Source organism: Pyxicephalus adspersus, chromosome 1, assembly GCF_032062135.1.
Source record: "Pyxicephalus adspersus chromosome 1, UCB_Pads_2.0, whole genome shotgun sequence".
NCBI lineage: Eukaryota > Metazoa > Chordata > Amphibia > Anura > Pyxicephalidae > Pyxicephalus > Pyxicephalus adspersus.
The window spans coordinates 60,386,076-60,406,316 of record NC_092858.1 but is presented as its reverse complement, the minus strand read 5'-3'; the positions used below and the strand labels follow the sequence as shown (position 1 = coordinate 60,406,316).

General features: G+C 38.0%; 1 protein-coding gene across 1 annotated transcript in view; it reads left to right on the top strand.

The window, feature by feature from the left end:
• Window positions 1–19,472, top strand: part of STK24 (serine/threonine kinase 24) — a 22,282-nt gene extending 2,810 nt beyond the window's left edge. Inside the window, exons 2-11 of the mRNA XM_072411342.1 lie at window positions 2,416–2,646; window positions 7,368–7,424; window positions 8,594–8,702; window positions 8,786–8,943; window positions 10,284–10,469; window positions 12,672–12,811; window positions 13,232–13,358; window positions 13,987–14,055; window positions 15,579–15,715; window positions 16,140–19,472. Of these exons, the coding sequence (XP_072267443.1) occupies window positions 2,416–2,646; window positions 7,368–7,424; window positions 8,594–8,702; window positions 8,786–8,943; window positions 10,284–10,469; window positions 12,672–12,811; window positions 13,232–13,358; window positions 13,987–14,055; window positions 15,579–15,715; window positions 16,140–16,176 (1,251 nt within the window). The 3' untranslated portion in view covers window positions 16,177–19,472. The remainder of the gene's footprint in view (window positions 1–2,415; window positions 2,647–7,367; window positions 7,425–8,593; window positions 8,703–8,785; window positions 8,944–10,283; window positions 10,470–12,671; window positions 12,812–13,231; window positions 13,359–13,986; window positions 14,056–15,578; window positions 15,716–16,139) is intronic.
• Window positions 19,473–20,241: the final 769 nt, after the last annotated feature.

The window sequence follows — 20,241 nt, the reverse complement described above, 5'->3', positions numbered from 1 at the left end:
GAATGGGCAGCTCTAAAACCAGACTGGAGAGGGTCAAAGAGAGAGTTATGGCTTTACCTACAGCCAGCTTTTTGTTATTGTGTCCTTGCAGTAGGAGCTTCAATATTTGCAGAGTTACAGGTTCACAATAAGAGTTCTTGGCTGTCATCATGGTCTTTGTTTCATTGCTTAGTAAGTCTCTTATGAAAGCTCTTAAAGGCTGGAGAGGATACACATTCATCAGTGAAGCTGGGTGATCCAGCAAACCTGGAATGGATCTGGTCCAGGATTAAAAACATTGCTAGCAAATAACGAATGACTTTGAAGAAATCAATGCCAGGTTTGTTGGATCATCCAGCTGATGAAAGTATATCTTCTCCAGCCTTGGAGAGCTTGATTAAATCAGGGTCTGTGATTCAAGAGTAGAAAAGTCAGGATCAGGGTGACTGCTCTGGACATGACATCCTAAAAACAAGTCAATCGTGATAGTAAATCAGCCCCAATCATGTCTGTTCTATGAAGTTGCCTTTAAAGTGAAACTGTAATTTAGGTTGGGGGTCAATTTTATTTTGGCTTTTATTCTTTTATCTGTTGTTTGCCTCATTCTAGCTTTTAATACCCAATATGAACATTTATACAAATATAAATAGATGTAAGAGAAAACAAACAACAATATAATTGGAACAGACATTTGGTTTAAATCTCATGCATGTTATAGTTTCTTAATTTGCTAAGAAAAAGCACCCGTCTAGGGTGGATGCCTGCAGGTTTATTCACCAATTTAGTGAATGTGGCCAGACAGCAGAAATTGTTTTTAGCTGGACGGCATGAAAACACTTCTCCCTTCCTGCACTTTCCTGATTGTTTCCCATGACAGATGAATGAACGTGCTCTGTACACACAGAGCCATTCTGTTCCATGGAGAGTGGACAAGTGAGCAGCACCCCACTGTGCACCTCCTCTATAGGAGTGATCATTAACAATGATTAATCAATCCTCCAGGATGGATTGATGCACAACATTGAGGGACTTCTGAACACTTAGACAAGCACGGTCGTTCATCTCAGGCATCTCCAGAATCTTCTGACATGTACATAGCTCGTAGTTTCAAGTATTGAAGCCATGGTGTAAGCATGACGACCAGACCTATATCCTTTACTGAATAAGTAGTCAGCAATGGCAGCCTCCATGTTTCCTTCGGAAAAGATCTGCTTTAAAATACAACGTATAAGATAAACCCAACAAATCCTTTTGGTATTGTCTTTATACAATACGTTTGTGTCTATAAAGCCCTCACTTGACACATGCTAGTGTACACTACAAATAAGTGTAGCCATACCCTTGTTGGAGGGCCTCTTCAGAGGGTGAACAAGGTGAATTGGGAATGAAGTAGACGCCTAGCTATTCCTTAGTATTTAGACATACTGCATGTAAACACAGCAATGTTTACACTGACCTGGCTCTGCTATGAAAACTGTTAAAGCATGGAATAAGAAAACAATAAAACTTACAAAGTTAAACTTTTTATAGTAATTGCTGGATGTTTATTTGCTTGTAGTTGGCGGAGTGTTAATGCAGTTCCTGCTACAACTTTGTGATTTCTTCATCTTCTTATGTATCCTGTTACACTGATTTCAAGATACAGTTTGTTTTGTAGTTGAATTGAGTGTTTGTTCTTTAATATAGTCAGTCAATATTCCCTTTGCTGAGCTCACACCAGTGCGTGCTGGATTCTGATTGGTTGCTATGGGCTATGGCACTATTAGCACTTTTTGTTGATTTAGGTCGTATAAAAGCCTTTCACCGCCTTTATGGAAATGTGATACCTATTTTACCAGTTTTCCTTTATTATGTGTGCGCGGACTCTTGGAGTATCCACTGTGCCATTTTAGGGAAACTGTATTCATTTTTTTGTAACATTTCTTTAAAAAGATCAATAGATGGCTGAATTTCTAAGATTTTATCTTCCTGAGCTCTGGGCAGGATTCTTATGTGGACTTAGCTCTTACTGCTATTTTCTAACAAACATATGCATGGCAGTAGTATGGAGGCCTGGTGTGGTCACATTTACCAGTGACCCAGATGAGTGCACAGCAGGAATGTATGGACTTTATGACTAACAGGGCTGTAATGGCAGCTTGTAGGAAGCCATGCTTACATGCAGTGTATAAACAGAAAATCTTTATTTTGCAGAAATGATATCTTTTTTTTTTTTTTTAAGCTGCTTAATTAGTGGTGTGACATCTTCAAAATAACAGAACCAGTTCAGTTGAATGTGACAAACTACTAGCACCTTCCTAAGAAAAAAAAAGTTATCTATCTTTGCAATGCAAAACCTTTTAGGTGTTTATATATAAAAATCTCAATCTTAGTGCATGCATTGTATTATTATAACCTAATTAATTTTACCCACCTGTTTGTATGTTTTCTTGGCAGAATCTGAAGGCAGACCCTGAAGAACTATTTAGAAAGTTGGAAAAGATTGGGAAAGGGTCTTTTGGAGAAGTTTTCAAAGGGATTGATAATAGGACTCAGAAAGTTGTAGCTATAAAAATTATAGATCTGGAAGAAGCAGAGGATGAAATAGAAGATATTCAGCAAGAGATCACAGTGCTGAGCCAATGCGATAGTCCTTATGTGACAAAATATTATGGGTCCTACCTGAAAGTAAGATTTAGTAGTAGTCACTGAACTCGCTTTTCACCAGTTTGATCTGTGCTTGAATGTTATGTAAATATTGTTATTTTTCATTATCCACTTATTATATATTTTTAAAACAGGAAATCTAACATTCCCTGGTAGGAATCAATTACTTCCATTGAAACACATGAATCTGGAATATGCCCAAGGGAATTTTTTGATGGAATGGGTCTGATTTATTAAAGCTCTCCAAAGCTGGAGAAGATACACTTTCATTAGTGAACCTGGGTGATCCAGCTAACCCAGCTTCACAGTTGAAAGTGAATCTTCTCTTGGAGAGCTTTCATAAATCAGACCCAATGTCTGATCCCCTGTTTTATAAATAAAGTGTTATGTGTTATTTAGAAAATATGTTTTCCAACTTTTCATTTTATTTGATATGCTTTCATTTTTACCAGAGTTTGTCAGATCAGCTGAATTTTCCAAATACATGTTTATAATATATATGTATGGCAATTTGTATTTAAAAGTTAATTTTAAGGAGTAACTTGTGAATTTAAGTACATAAAATCATTTGATTGTGACACCTCTACCACACTGGCAAGTACGAAAAGGCAAAATTTCAGAAGTACTGATATATATACCACCTGCCAGAAAAGGCAATCTCATACTTCATTATGATGAAGAGTTCTTAGTTGACTTGATGACTGCAAGCTGCCCCGGCCCTAAAGCAGGGATGTGACTGCAGACTATAACATTGCTGCCAGCTTGTGTCATGGTGTCATAGTGGGTATGATGGTCTCTTGAAATGTCTCCTGTTACTATGATCTAACAACTCTTATCAGTCCACTGTACTCTAGAAATCCTAGTATTTGCATTATGGTAAATTATGACACTAACTGTTTCATGGGTTACAATATCTGCAGATCCTTCAATTCAGGTTTTTTTAAAACTGTAGCATTACACAGTCAGCTCTTGGGCTGATTTTTCTATAAATGGCCAGTCCTAATTTCTGTTATGTGGGAGAAGACAATATTATTATTATTATTATTATGTAGCTGTTTGGTGAGGGTATTGAGCCAGGGTCGGGGGTTGGCAGGGCGGGGGTAGCGGAAGGTGGCAGGAGCAACATTATCTAAAGCCAGCTCTATGTTGGCTGTTGGATTTACAAAGTTGATAGTTGTATAGGGATTTGAGGGATGTCAGGGACTTTAGAAAGGTTTTTATGGTGCTTGCTAATGAAAGAGTCTGTTGGATATCCTGGAGAGCGTTAACTACTTGCTTATTGCTTTTATCTGATCTCTGGATGGATTAAACCTTTAAAGTGTATCTCCATACCAAAACAAACATTGAGTATAATGCAGAACATTTTTAAATTTTTTTTACATATCACTGACATACTATGCATCGGTCTAAAGTCATGTCACTTTTGAACATGTAACTTCTTTGTTTGACATTATGAGCAAACATCATTGAAATAATGATTTGATTACAAAAGATTTGTTTCTGCTTATGATTTATTTTCCTGGAATTGATATGGTGTTATACACTAGTTACTGTTATGCCCTGCACATAACATAATGTTCTTCAATATGGGGATACACATGATCTTTTGTCTGCCTTTGCTGATCTCCATGGAAAGTGAAGGGTTCTGTGAGGTCAGATCAGAGTATCTATGTATCTCGACCATGCTTGCCATTCCAGATCCATCTCATACTGTCTTCCACTTTCACAAGTTTATAAAGGAATCTTTTGCAAAGAAAGTGCCCACATCTTTAAGCTTTGATGGTAGCAATCACTGCACACTGATGTCCTATAAACTTGAATATTATAGTATTTGTACGACAGAAACAACATGCTATTCAGGTTTTTGGAGAATTACTGCTCAGACACAGGCAACCCCACACTAAATATTTACCAGCTGGGCCTCAGATCAAAATGTTAGTCCAGCGCCATTGGGGGAGGGAAGTATGGAGCTGCTTGGCGGGAGTTGGACTTGGTTTTTGTAAAAACATGCCTTTGTACTGTAAATAAGAGATATTTGTGAACTAAATTCAGTGCAGTAATTGATAGACAGCTACATCAAGAATATGTCTTCTCAGTGGCAAGTATACATTTTGTTGTTTTTTTTTTGTTTTGTTTTGTTTTTTATAACAAATCGGCAGTCCTTTTTTGTCTGGTATATAAAAGACAACAAGGACGACATCAGTACAAAGCCAGTGATTAAATAAAAGTATAAAGGTGTGACTATAAAATGTAGAGGCGTTGGTGGAGTCATCCCTGAGACCTGTCATTTCCAGGGAGTTGCTGCATAGTTTTTCTGTACTTTAAAATCTGTAGCTAATAAAATAATTCATATAAAGGAAACAAACTTCTGGTGATTTAGATCTGTATTTATATAACTCTATAGACAACACTAATACGTTTTTTTTTATAAGTTTATTTATGAATACAAATAGACATATCAAACTACATACAGTTAAGAAACGATTGAGCATACAGTACAGAAACATTACAAAAATATAAAATTGTAAATGTCATATTTATGTGAAATGGGACAATTTTTCACCGAATATAGCAAATCTGATTCAGTCCCAGAACTGTAATGTATCTTGTCCCCAGACTATTATCGTTTTCATTTTCTGTCATGTACTATGGTTTAAAATATTTTTATTTTCTTTTGTTTTTTCTGTCCTCAACAAACAAAATAATTACAAATCAGTATCGGTCCAAAAATTAGGGATAGAAAGAGGGAGGGAAGGAAAGGGAATGAAATATAAATATATATAAAATGAAGCGGTCTTGAAAAAAAAAAACTATTATTTGAGAACATTGTAGCCATTGCCATAAACTCCTTTGGCCTTACAGTAGTCATTGGCAGGAGGCATACGTTACATTACAGTGAAAACTTATTTTGTATCAGAGAAACCATGGATCGTGCCATGGAGTAACGATGTCTAAAAAATGTGATGTAATTCCAATGTATTCAAGGTGAATTTCATGTAATCAAACCACTGCTCAAAAAACTTTGTCACTGAAACTGATTCCTCATGGAGTTACGTTTTTCTTTTTGATAGGAATGTAGTCATGCAAATAATATAATTGTAACTATGCAAGGAGCACCCATTATTTCACCTGCTGCCTGATGACACAGATATGTACCTTTATTGCTAAGCTTTGTTTATGTAAATGTACTAGTTAACAAAAAAGGAAGAAATTACAAAACGTATAAACCTTAGCTTGTGAGTACGGCACTCAAGTGTTGAAGTTTATGTGAAGGTCAAAAGGTAGTCTCAGCTATGCACATTAGTATAAAGACTGCTGTAATATAAATTCTGCTAAACATATAAAACATTACTGTAAATATGTAAACACAATGGTCCTGATTTATTAAAGCTGACCAAGACTGGAGAAGATAGACTGTCAAAGGTGAACCTAGGTGTTCGGCAAACCTGGAATTGGATCTGGTCCAGGATTTAAATCATTTGCCAGCTAATAGGAAATTATTTTTAAAGAAGTCAATTCCAGGTTTAATGGATCACTCAGGTTCACCTATGATAGTCTATCCTATCCAGTCTTAGAGAGCTTTAATAGATCAGGCCCATCACCTGAAGATATTGATAGGTGAGCTATAATTAAGCTAGAAAAGGGGAAGGAGAGCACAAAAAAGAACACTTTAACACCCAAGGATCCCTAGAGATATGGTATATTCCCTTACCCCCACCCTCCAAGGAACCTGTAACAAAAAGGTAGAATTGCATCAATAGAGGGTCTTCCCTTTATACCACAAATGATACATAATCAAATATTTTTCCCATGAAGACCAAAGAAGTTTGAGGAAGTTCTGTACTGTAACTCATTAAAAGAAAGTAAGGATCTTGTTCTATGATGTATTACCTGCAAAAAAGTCCTTTAAATTGCCAGGGATTGGTCATGTAGCCGAATAAGCTGTCCAGGACTTGTGTATATAAACTAAACTCATTGGAGGCTTAGAGGTCATTAACCAAAACTTAGTCTTACAGCAAAGCCAAACATGTTTGGTATACAGCATAGGTGCTAATAGGTATAGGAAGGAGTGTCAGACATTAAATTTAAAAAAACAAAACATTTCTCTGATGATCAGATAATATTTGGCCACCGCGATGGGCTGCTTTTTTTATTGGGCAACTCTCAAGAGTTGATTCTGAAATACCTTTAGGTTACCACATACATGTTTGATTTCATGCACAGATGGTTCCCGTGGATGACTTGTTTATAGGGAAGAAAAGATTGTTTTAGATTTATTCTTGTCATAAAAGCAGCTAGAAATGTCTCTGTTCAAATACAATACATGGGAGGTAGAATATAAAACTATGACCTGTGTATGTGAACATAGTTCAGACATTTCTACTGTCCTTCTCCCAATCTGAATTTCTCTGATCATGATGAGTGTACTCTGGTTAAACCCTTTTTATGATTTTACTAACTTCTATTCTAGTGACATTTTCACTGAACAGGAAGTGAGGATAAAACGCAACACAGACAGACCTAAAAACATAGAGGACGCCCATTGTTTCTCTGTGTATAAATCAAATAAAACACACAAGTGAGAAGTAATACATTTTATTATGTATTTTACACCGATGACAAAGTCAGGATTACTACATGTGCAATAATAAGTTGAGAGAACGCTCTGCATTGTTTGTTATGGTTTCAGACTGTGATAATTCATATTGGGGAGTTGTGTTTAATATGGATTATCTTTATAGGACACAAAATTATGGATTATAATGGAATACCTTGGAGGAGGATCTGCTTTGGATCTGGTGTGTATAATTTTACGTTACTTTTTTTTTATTTGTAAGTACGACATGTTTATTACAGCTTTTATTACAGCCTTTTTCAATTCAGTTCTTAGAAGTATTCTTTTCATCCCCTCATTTTTCATTCTGCTGCTTTCTGACATCTGTAGCTGATTATTTAATTTCACTAATCAGATGACATCCTAAAAAAATGTGCTTCAGATCTATAAATAAACTTGCAGATGCAATTATTCAGTGTCTACTTGTTGTGGTAGACTTTTCGATGGGAAGCTTGCTGAAAGTTGATGTTACATTTTCTGATGTGTTTTTGTATTACATCCGTCTGACACATTACTAAATGTTGTGTTAATGTGTCTGAAAAGGACTGTCCATATTTAGGACCCTCACATTCCAGGGACCTAATGACTGACTCCTAAAACTCTGATTTAGTTGTGCTGGCTATCACAACACAATCTTCATTAATAATTTTTCCACAGGCTCTTACCGGCCAATGCTTTCATGGTTCATAGAGTGCCCTTCCTTTGTTTCCATTTTAAGATGGCCAATACTCAGCCTTCTGATAAAGCCAATGCCATCAAGTCATTGCAATGCCTTTCCATATTGGCGCTGCTTCCCATACAAGGAGGCAAATGAAGGCTTTTGAGTAAATGTGCATGCTCCTGTGAGCAAAGTGAGCATAGAAGTGTGGGGGCTGGGAGGGAGCAAGAGCTACTGCTGGCTATATATGTAAAAATATCTATACAGTGTTAAATATTTACCCAACTAAATTACCAAATCAAAAAAACCACTGTGCTAGTTTTTTTGTGCATGTTTTAAGTTCATTATTGCAATTGTTTGCTTTTTGATTGGACTAAAAGACAAATGATGTTTGATTTTTCAATAGGTATGTTGTGTGTAAATATAAAGAATCTGACTAATCATATAGTCTGAATAAAACGTGCATGAACACCTTTGCAAAGCTGGTTCTATTGACTCTCAGAAATGGTCAAATTCTAAACTGGAAATGTGGAGTAAATAGACATGCGCACATTTTTATACAGCCATGTTTACATATAACAGACACTCATGCCTTTCTAATTATTACAAATGCATAAGCTGTGGTGTAAGAAAAGTATTTTACTCTTTTGGTATTCCATGCTTTCATATTTTTTTTATTGTCTATTCTTTGTCAGCTGGAGCCTGGTCAGCTAGATGAAACACAGATTGCCACAATATTAAGGGAAATTCTAAAAGGACTTGACTATTTACATTCGGAAAAGAAGATTCACAGAGACATCAAAGGTAAAGACATAGCTCTGACATAAGCAATATATAGTTTCAGGTAATAGGTAATTACGTTAATTACATGGTGTTTTATTTTTCAGCGGCCAACGTGTTATTGTCTGAAAATGGCGATGTTAAGCTTGCTGACTTTGGTGTTGCTGGACAGCTTACAGATACACAGATTAAGAGAAATACATTTGTGGGTACCCCTTTCTGGATGGCACCCGAGGTGATAAAGCAATCAGCATATGATTCCAAGGCAAGTAAAGGGGATATTTGTATACTTGTGATTTTAGCCTGATAATAATTAAAGATCTTTAAAGTCATGCTATGAATAATGAATCACTGTGTGAACACAATTAGCCTGTGTTCTATTTAAAGGCTGACCTGCTTGTGTTGTATGGTGAGGACTTTATGAATACTGATGATGGGCAAACCTGTAGAACAGCTTCTTAACTGAGTACACCTCTGCCAAAAGCAGTCAACACATTTTCTACCAAAAGTCCAACACAAAATTCTTTTGGAAGTTGGAAATCGCGGTCTTTTAACCTTTTCATTCCTTTTTATCCAGCACACAGTATTTATGTGTGTGCTTCATTACAAAAAGAGAGCAATACACACAAATGCTCACATGGTGTTTGCGGCCTCATTGGCCCGTGCTTTCTCTAAATGCTAATTGGAATCTGATCTCATTTCTGGGTCTCTAGATTACTGTTCTGTGTTGTCTTGGCTGTTTAACACAATAACAACTATCAAAGCAGTAAAAAATGCAAAAGCCCAACAACTTGATAAATAAGTCATTCTGTTAATATCCTACATTTAACATGAACCTTTCAACTAGTGTTGGGTAGTAGAAGCTACATTACATTTTGTCACTGGAATATGACTTTTTGCTGAATCTAGTGTCAGTATGCATACAGCCAGCCATTGTTTATTTCCCTCAAATAACCCATTCGCCATCTCACACATCTTCTTTCACCGTGATCGAACAGACATGCCCTTCTTTAGACACAGCTGAAGCAATATGCTCTTCCATTCTTGTCACCTCTGGACAGATGTGCACATCTCCTTTTACTACTACGACAGTGACACACACTTTATTACTTGCCATCGCTGCCCACAAACACACTTCTTTTGCCATCAATGCATTGATAAACGTGTCTATTCTTCCTTCCACAGTAATGTGCACTTGTCTTACTAGCATTGTGCCGATGCACAGATGTGTGCTTCTCTCACCACTGCTACAACAAACATCTTATCTTTCTTTAAACCGTAGTAAAATAGGAGCACAATTTCATGGAAGTCACAGTGTAGTGGGTGCAGATACTATTGCTCAGAATCCCCTACATATTTCCAGATAGCTCCACAGCCTTGGGCACAACAAATGGGCAGTGAGCTCAGTTATTCCTGAAGATCCTTTCTTTTGTCCAGGTGACCATTGTCACTGAGACTGAATAATGAAATGGCTTTCTTAATGATCATCTTCTCTGAAGCCCTACATTATGCAGGTGTATGTGCGAATTGGTGGGCAATAATACTTCTGTCTCAGTATGGAAACCTTCTTTGTCTCCACCTACTAGAATATGTTTTGTGTTACAGGCTGATATTTGGTCACTGGGCATTACAGCAATTGAATTGGCTAAAGGAGAGCCACCTCTTTCTGAAATGCATCCAATGAAAGTGTTGTTCCACATTCCCAAAAACAACCCACCAACATTGGACGGAAACTACAGTAAACTCCTGAAGGAATTTGTGGAAGCCTGTTTGAATAAAGAGCCGAGCTTTGTAAGTCTAACAATTGTACCATATATTTGTGGAATGTAATTATCACAGACTGGCAAACACTGTCAACATATTGTCAATTCAGCTTGCTATAGTACTTAGTGGTCCTATTACTGCATTGGTTCTGTAAATAAATGCTGGGAGAACAGTTTTTTTTTAAATATTTACACTGCTTTTTAAAATTATCATGTGTTCCCCGTAGTGGTTTTAGCAACCAGCATGTGGCCTTCTATGCTGATCCAAAATCATGCGACAGTTCTTCCAACCATAGACATAGCGTGTGACAACTGAATAAATAAACTGACTCCTGATGATGATAATTCTGGATAATTTGAAGACTGGGCCCTAATAGCAATTCATTTAAAAGCATAAATTATTACTACACAGTATTTGTATAGCACCATTATATTACGCAGTGCTGTACAAAGTCCGTAGTCATGTCACTAGCTGTCCCTCAAAGTGGCTCACAATTTAATATTATTACCTCAGTCATATGTCTTTTTAATACAGTCTGTCAATATTGGGGTGTAGCCAATTAACATAACTGCATGTTTTTGGGATGTGGGAGGAAACCAGAGTACCCAGAGGAAACCCACGCAGACACGGGGAGAACCTGCAAACTCCATGTAGATAGTGTCCTGGCTGAGATTCGAACCTGGGAACCTAGCGCTGCAAAGGCACCAAAGCTAACCACTGAGCCACCGTGCTGCAAATCCAATCGTTGTTCGACATTTGATGTTTCAACCTTTAGTTCATGTAGTGAAGTACCAGTCTCTTCTATTTCTGTTGGTGGGATATCTATGCTGGAGTTCCTCAGGATTTTATGAACTTGAACATGTACATGCAGGCAAGAAAATACAATAATTGGGCACTGTGGCTGGTAGACCTCACTGTTTGATAATCCAAGCCTTTTCTAAAGCTAGACGCTGACTGGTCCCACCAGCCTCCACCTATAACTTTTGGACAACTAAATTCAACATGGGATGTTTTTGTATTTCCACTATTTTTTTTAATTTTAGCTCTGATAATTTCCAGTATTTGTTTAGCCAATTAAACATTCTAAATACAAGGGAACAATGATGGATTATGCTTGCTTGCAAAATCTGTACTAACAGGACCAAATATTGTCTACAGGCTCCAAGTTCTTCAATATATGCATCAGCACAGATTTTGTATCTAAAATATCCCATCTGGGTTCTCTACCTATTGCCCACTGATCATTCCTATAGTTGGTTTGTGTTGCAGTGGATAGCAAGGTCCACCATAAAGACATGTCAGCCAAAGAAGGTAATGGGGTAATGGCAAGCTTACAGCAAAGAACCCCACTGAAATGTTTGCAAAAATTGTATTGAGTTCCATTGGCAAGGCTCAAAAAGTGAAGAGCTCAGGGGTGAGGATAAACGCATGCCTGATGCACTTACAGCTATTAAAGTATAATAACATTACTAAAAAGTGATATCTTTTACATTACCAGGTTCATATGTGTACAAGGTTTATTCAGTGGATCTAGATCCACTAAAATGAAGAGTTTCAGAAACGCCCATCAGCTGGATAACACATGTAAAATGCACGTTATGCCACTTTTTGTACATGGAGTGAAACGTTAATCACCTCACTCCTTGTAAACACATCTAGAAATCATCATCTAGATTTCTCACAAATAAACAATGAACAGTGTTCTAAGCACAGAGGTGTAATTTATCTTTCTGTTGTGTTTTTTGAGGGGTCACCTAACTGAACCTCTTGCTAATATATCCTGTATTGTAGCCTGGAACTATAGTCCTGCTGGACTCCTGGGGCAGTCTGTGTTAAACTAAATAAAGTACAACTACTACATCTTCAATTTTGATGTGTAGGAAAGGTTTAGCACCTCATGTAAAACTTGTTTTGTTCTGCAACCCTGTTCAGGAGCATTTATCTCACTTCTCTTGTGGACTTCAAAAAGTTTTGGTTGTCACTTAAACAAGAATTATTGATAAAGCTTTAGTTTTTTCCTCTTGTGTTTCCAACCTAACAGGTTTGACTTTTTCTCAGGGACAGGAAGTGAAAGTAAACTCCAGAGGCTTGTGTAGATGCCTATAGGTATCTTGTTTTAAATGCATCCTATTTCCCTAGATGCATGCAGAGGAGAGGAGAGGTCAAAGAATCCTGTACATTTTCATTGGCAGAGATTGCATTAACATATGTAACATCTTTTCATTGTAGAGACCAACGGCAAGGGAACTTCTGAAACACAAATATATTGTGCGGAATGCCAAGAAAACATCTTACCTAACAGACTTGATTGATAGGTATAAGCGTTGGAAGTTGGAGCAGGGTAATGAAAGTTCTGACTCTGACTCTGGGTAAGTCTGTACCCCAGAATGAAACATTGGTGGCCACAAACCAATTAATAATATGTCTCATTAAGTGAATATATAACGGGGCCTATATTACTTCTCCAGTATGCATAGCAGGCTCAGGGAGGTGGGCGGGTTGTGTGTCTGGACAGGTTTAGACCTGCGATGGGAGAGTGGGCAGGTTCTGGCATCATGACATTACTCTGGGGGATTTTTCCTCCCCTTTTAAGAGACACAAGGCTCCCCGAGTCCATGCATTTAGTGGTCTGCGAGCTCCAAAGATTGGGGACCACTGATGTAAGCCAATGTGCTTTAATGGTAGATAGGAAAGAAGAACTGCCCACACCAGATTTATGAAAGCAGAAATATACTTTTGTCATTCGTTGGTGGCTTACTGTCTTTTTTATTTTTATTTTTTGTACAAAGGGAAAGTGATGGTGAGCAATCAAGAGAACCTGAAAGTGTGAAGAAATGGTTTTTTACAATACAAGAACCAGACCTGAAGAAAATGGAAGAAGAAGCCACACAACTTGAAAACCAGGAAAAAAATGAGGTGATTTAATACAAATAAAAAATAACGTCTGTTTTTAGCCACCCATATATGTAATGGTTGTTCTGATTATAAAATGTGTACACAAGACCTTCATTTTCACAATATCTGTATATTGAGGTTCCCCATCATGATGAGGATATGCTAACAGACCTGTTACCTCTGTCATTTAGCACCCCTGCTCAGGGACAGCTTGGACTGAGAGTTTCTGTAACCAATTAGTCTTGTGATCTCTGATATTGGTGATATATTTATTATATACAGACTGGAGGCTTCACTGGAAAAACTCCATAGATGGGACACATCTTCAGGTTGCGGTGTCCTCTACAATGTCATCTATTTATTTGTAATTTGAAATAATGCACAATGTAATAGGCTAAATCACACCTTGACAAAAACGACTGCTGCTATGGTGCTTATATCTACAGCATTCCTGGCCTATATGGGTTGTACAACTCCACAACCTCTCCTACAGACTGATTTCATGACAATCAGTGATTTTATATTTGTTCACCTGTAACAGAGAATGCCATTGCATTAGCAGTATCAGCAAGACAGAAATATTACATTAAAAAGCAATGTTTACGGACTGCTACAAATCGGTATTAATTGTTCTTTTGTTTTGGTGAAGGTAAAAGATATTCAGAAAAGGCCACAATCCCAGTGTTTGTCTACAATTATGACACCTTTATTTAATGAGGTACGTAATGTGATCGCTGCTTTTTTAATATTGTGGACATTTTTAGCTAATGATTTAATTTCTTGTTTTCATGCGTATTGAACTAGAAGATCCCATCACACAACTCTGCCTGTACATACATTCTGCTAGCTTGTGGCCTCACAGAGCTGTTAAGTCCTAATATGATGTTTATCTGGTGTAGGAGTAGTTGCTAGTAAGCCCTGCCATACATGCAGTGATTATCTTGCTGGGAGTTAAGGTGCGTACACACTTCCAATTTTTATCGTTCAAAACGAACGACGAACGATCGATTGGGCAAAAATCGTTCGTAAAAAAAGTAACCAACGACGCCGACGAACGAGGAAAGTCGTTGGAAACGAACGACCGGACCGGCGGATCGGATTGGACGACAATCGTTGAACATCGTTCGTGTGTACGATCGTTCGTTGATCGTCCATGGTCTGAGCATGCTTAATGAACGAACGTTCGTTCACTTTCCTGTCGTGCACATAGTTCCTCTATCGCTCAAACGATCGTATCTATTGTGTGTACAATATCTACGAACGATCGTGTCGTTATCTCTATGTGCAGGATTGGTGCTATACGATCGTTCGTAGATATCGTGCAGGAACGTTCGTCGTTCGTTTTCCAACGATAATAATTGGAAGTGTGTACGTAGCTTTACCTTCCTGATCTGTTAAGGTTTTAGTCAAATCTACTTATGTTATCTAAACCGTTTGCTGTCCTGTCAGTTATAAAAATGTATATGTACAATTTGATTTTTTTCATAGTTGGATACCCAAACGTGGTGTATCTTATTTTCAGATAAGGTCTAAAATTGGCTGATCTGTAAACCCCCAGTGTAAGAGCCCTCCTATATTAAATATTTTATGTATAGGATTCACTTTCAGTTGTTTAGAATAATAAGTTAACATTCTGATTTACTTTTAAGCTATGTACACATTCTAGATCAGGAGTCGGCAAAGTTTTATGGCCACTGGGCCATTTATAGGGTGGGCGGGAGCACACTAGGCCTGCCCTGCCCTAATGGCTCCACCCATCACCAGGGAACGCCCCTGAAGTGAAATCCCTCTCCTCTGCAATGATTTACCTTCAGGGAGCTTTCCCTATTTACCGCGGCAGCGGAAGTATCAAGGTCGGCCACGGTAAATAGGGGAGCAGCTGCAAGGGGGCAGCAGCTTCTCCGGCTCCAGTAGTTTCTAACGCCCCCTGGCCGATCCGCTGGCAACCCGTTGCTCCAGAGCCGTGCGTTGCTGGCCAGGATTAGGCTGCATCAACCTGGGTGTGTTAGGCCGGAACGAACTACCGGCTAGGCCGTATCTGGCCTAAAGACCGGAGTTTGCCAACCCCTGCACTGGATAATGAAAATAGGACTCTGTATGGAGGAGGAGGAGGGGGGGGGCATCTGTTCTAGACTGTTCTGTACATATATATTTTTTCTAATGATGTATAGTCTTCAAACATTTTACCATATAGCAATGTGATGGTGTGAGTGAATATAATGTTAATTTTTTTCCTGATAGTTAAAAGAAAGGAGTCAAGCATCCGGTGGCAATGTAGGGTCCATAGAGGAACTGTATGGAGCTATTTACTTAGCAGAAGAGGCCTGTCCAGGCATCTCTGACTCCATGGTGGCAGAGCTTCTCATGCGGCTTCAGAGGTAAAAATGATGCATCATCCTCCTGGAGAGCTGGGAAATCCTGTGGGATTGGTAGAGGATTTGGTACATAGCTGACTTTACAGAAGTATGACATGACAGAATAACAGAGCTGACCACAAACACATAGAAGAAGAAAAGCATTGCTGGTATTGATGAAAGTGGGCGAACACTAACTTCCAAAGAGGGTAAAATGGGCAGAGACAGACAACATAATAATCTGGATACTTGGTTTAGGTGATCAGCTCATTTGTAATCTGCTTAGAGAGGAAAAATGTATATTGCTATCTAATGTTCAGAGATCCATTCAGCATAGACATAGAGAATGAAGAAGATATAGGTTGTATGTCTGTTATATATTGTATTAGGTTTACCTCTAATAGTTTCACAATAAGATGTGTAGAAACTCTTCTGTATCTCATTTCAGATACTCCATGAATGGAGCAGATTCATCACCACATTGAAGTTTTCATTCTTCCAGCTGGACCTTACCTTTTCTTTCTCTTCAAGTGAAGCCGCAGAATGAGGACAAAGCTTTAATTAAATTGATAATGACTCTTGAGTTTGGCTGAACACATCTAATGGAAAGTTATAGTTTTATGATTTTAATGTTTTTATAATTAAATGCAGACACAATTGTACAAGCAGTACTGTGATACGGCAGAAGAAGATATTGTGAATCCTCAGGTATTTTGTTCTAAGCAGGCAGTTCCTCTGGGAGGGAAAAAAGCTGCACTGGATCTTGTGTACAGAATTGTATATAGCACCATTTTTTTTTAGTGAATATCTTTCAACTTGCCCAAGGCATCCCCTGCGAGCAAACAGGTGAATGTCTCTGTACATAATGATATTGGATGAAGTATTTAAAAGGCCAGACTGAAGTTTTACCCTTTTTATTATTGTACATTTTAAATTGTTTGGAGGATGAATTTATTTTCTACTTCTGATCTTTTACTTTTGGAGAAAAACAATACATGAAGCTAAATTGACATATTTTACAATGTAAAATCAATTATTGGTATTTAGAATAGATTTCTGTAACTTTGTATCTATAATATAAAAATGTGAAGTGGGGTACTGTTAGGATGGATCGTCTTTCCATCTATCAATGCAACATGATTGTATTCGGAACTCTTGTTAAGGAGAATACAATCGCAAACAAACATTGCTGACTTAAGAATGGCAGCCTTGGTTTGTGTAAAGAGGAATGGGGTTCATATACACAAGGTGTCTATTAAACATTTATTACTACCAGTCAGGTTCTATTTGTCATTGGCCACCTCAAGAACCACTGGAAGGACATGCTTTCTACCTTTCTTCATACAAGAATATGTGGCAGCCCATCGCCTACCCAGAAATCAGGAGATCATGCTTAGAAGTGGCAGCTGAGAAAAGGTGAGACAACAATTTACAGCAGTGGAAGACTTCTAATTAGTGTTCTATAAAGATATATATGCAATAAATAGGAGTTTAATCTCATACCAGTGGTCCTATTGACTGAATATTCAGTACAATTAAAGTGTACCTGTTGCATCCTATCTTTGGATATATTAGGCTGCCTCTTACTGAGGCATAAAAGAACCTAATCCAAATAGATTATGAATTACTCTTAAAATTACCGGACCTTTATGTAGCACTTGGATGTATAATTTAAACAGAAATTAATTACCAGGTAGAGTGCTTTTGAGCTGTTGACATGAAATGTTTCTGCACTGTATAAATGAAGTGAAATGCTTAGTTTGGCCTTGATTATAATTGCACCTCAAATCCATTAGGAATATGCTTCACATATGTTATATAGAACAACTCTACCTAATTTAGTTGTGCTGAGACAGACAAGGGTACTTTTTGTAAGTTTATTGGCTTATTAGCATGTGCTGAGCTAATACTATTGGCCTGATCAGAGGGGATGGTGGTGTCACGGGCCCCAAATATTTAGCTGCTGGGATGCAGAAGATAAAAACTGTTAAACTTTATTTTTGTCTGTGTTTAAAGATACCACATGAGTTCTTTTTTTCAAATAGTCACAGCAATGTACAATAACTGGCTGCATTCTATACTGGTTGCTGTTGGTTACTGTACTTTGCACTGCCTTTAGAGAAACCTATATCCATTTTCTCCCCAGAATTTTTTTAAGCAGGGTGGGAAGAAGCAGTAGGTGAGTGATGGCCCATGTACTGTAACTCATCCTTTAGTAAACACCAAAAAAAAGCCAGGCGGATACTGAAAAATGTGAGTGGTGTACCCGGCTCAAAGGGGCCTGGGGAGAACATGGCTATTTGTCATTCCTAACTCAGTATTTCCCAAACCTGTTCCTGGAATGTAGAACCCTTTACCATATATTTCTTGTACAAATTATTAAACAGATCTCTCTACTTTGATCTTTTGCCCAGATTATGCCTGCACAGCCAACCATCATCCATGTCTAAAGCAGTTTAACCTCCCTAGCGGTAATCCTGAGTGGCTCAGGGTGAATTATCCTTATCAAAAGCGGTAACCGCGGGCCACACTTGGGATGGAATTGCCGGGGAGTTTAAAAAGCTTACCTGGTAAACGGTGCACTCCAGCAATACCCGGCGTTTTCTTCCATCTGCGTCCCCGGCACGTGAACGTTGGGGATGCAAGGCCAGGGGAAGCAGATGCCGGCCAGGCATCTGTGTGCTAGTGTATGGCTGGGAGGCGGTAAATTTAAAATACTAAGTATTTTTATGTACTGCTTTTACATTTAAAAACACCTAATATTCAGACCAGGGAGATTTAGGAATAATGATAGCTGAAATTTTTTATATAGAAAAAAAGTTTTTATGAAATGGCAGGCAATGTTAGGCAATTAATCATATTATCAACCATCTACTGAGAGACTCCCAGCACTTTAAGGGTAAGTTCGCACTGGGCTTGTAGTATGTTTACTTTTTCTTCATATAAGTACATGTAGCTTCTCCCCACAGCAGCCACATAGAGAATAAATGAAGGAGCCAGTGAGTGGTACCAGTACCGGTCACTGCTGCAGTATAATGAGTGGCTGGCAGGGTGATAACTTGATTCTGATTTGGCATGCACACCCTTTCCTCACAGGTGCTCTGGATTCTAGCCACTAGCCACTCTTTTAAATATGGTAAATATGTGATAGTTCCATGTTAATGCGCCGGTCCCGAATACACAGAAATGAGGGTTTAGATTTACACAGGCTAGCTAGTCTCCATAGAGTTGAATCGAACAGAATATTGATGTGTACCCTTCATACTCTTCTCTCAATAGACCTGATTTATTAAAGCTTCTTTAGGCTGGAGAAGATACACTTTCACCAAACCTGGAATAGATCTAGAACTGAATACATTTGCTAATAAATAGCAAATGACTTAAAAAATCCATTCGTTTGCTGGATCAATGAGCTTCACTGATGAAAATGTATCCTCTCCAGCCTTGGAGAGCTTTAATAAATCAGGGTCAAAGTGTGGACAACGTGTACTGAAAATGTTTTGGAGGCAGGTTTGGGAATTACTGTCAGGGCTGCAAATGTTTTTTTCCCCCTCCGGTATATCTGTGTACTTCCATAGAAAGCTGCTGTTTTCTCCTTTTGTATTATTGTGTTTAATTCTCTTCACAAGCAGAGATCATATGCACATCTCTTTGTCCATTGTGTTCTCTCAATTTGATCTTATCTAGGTATAAAGCTACTTGGATAGAAAATATAGCAAATGTATTTTGAGCACTGAAGTTGTAAAATTTTGGCAATTAAATAATATTCCTAATTTTAAAATCGCTTTGTCATTTCTTGCATTTTATTTAGTCATGATCACTGGTAAAGCTATGGTATACATTTGCTAGCAGTTGCCAACAATTCTCCATTCCAAACCTGAGCTTTGTTTACATTAAATACCTAAAGGTGAAATTTCTGCACACCTCCCATCATTTGATGGTGGCAAAAAGCAGAGGCAGCAGTGTGTAAACCTTGCTGTGGCCAGTAGTGGGAGGGGCATGGGCATTGGTTTTCATTCAGAAAAGAGACCTGAGTAACAGTATAGAAACCTTTTTGGATTTGCTGCTTGGGCAAGCTTTAGTAACCTATTAATTGAAAATGTTTCAAAATAACTTTTGAGATGACATACACACTATATATTTTTAGTTAATGTAAGTTATTGCAATATCTTACAATTATTGATTTCTAAAGTTGGTTTATTTATATATCCACAGCAATTTAGATGTCCTCCTTGGGGGTCTCTACTGGATATTTTTTACTCTCTTCTATCACTGATCATTAGCAGAAACACAGTGGCCATTCAGGGAACTGCAATTACACTTTATGATGTTCATGGCGCCATCTAGTGGCAGCCAGCTGAATTGTACCAACCTGTAATCTACTTTTGCCGGGACAGCACATGAACAGTTAATAAAAGAAGAGTTAAGGTGCGTACACACTTCCAATTTTTATCGTTCAAAACGAACGATCGATTGGGCAAAAATCGTTCGTAAAAAAAGTAACCAACGACGCCGACGAACGAGGAAAGTCGTTGGAAACGAACGACCAG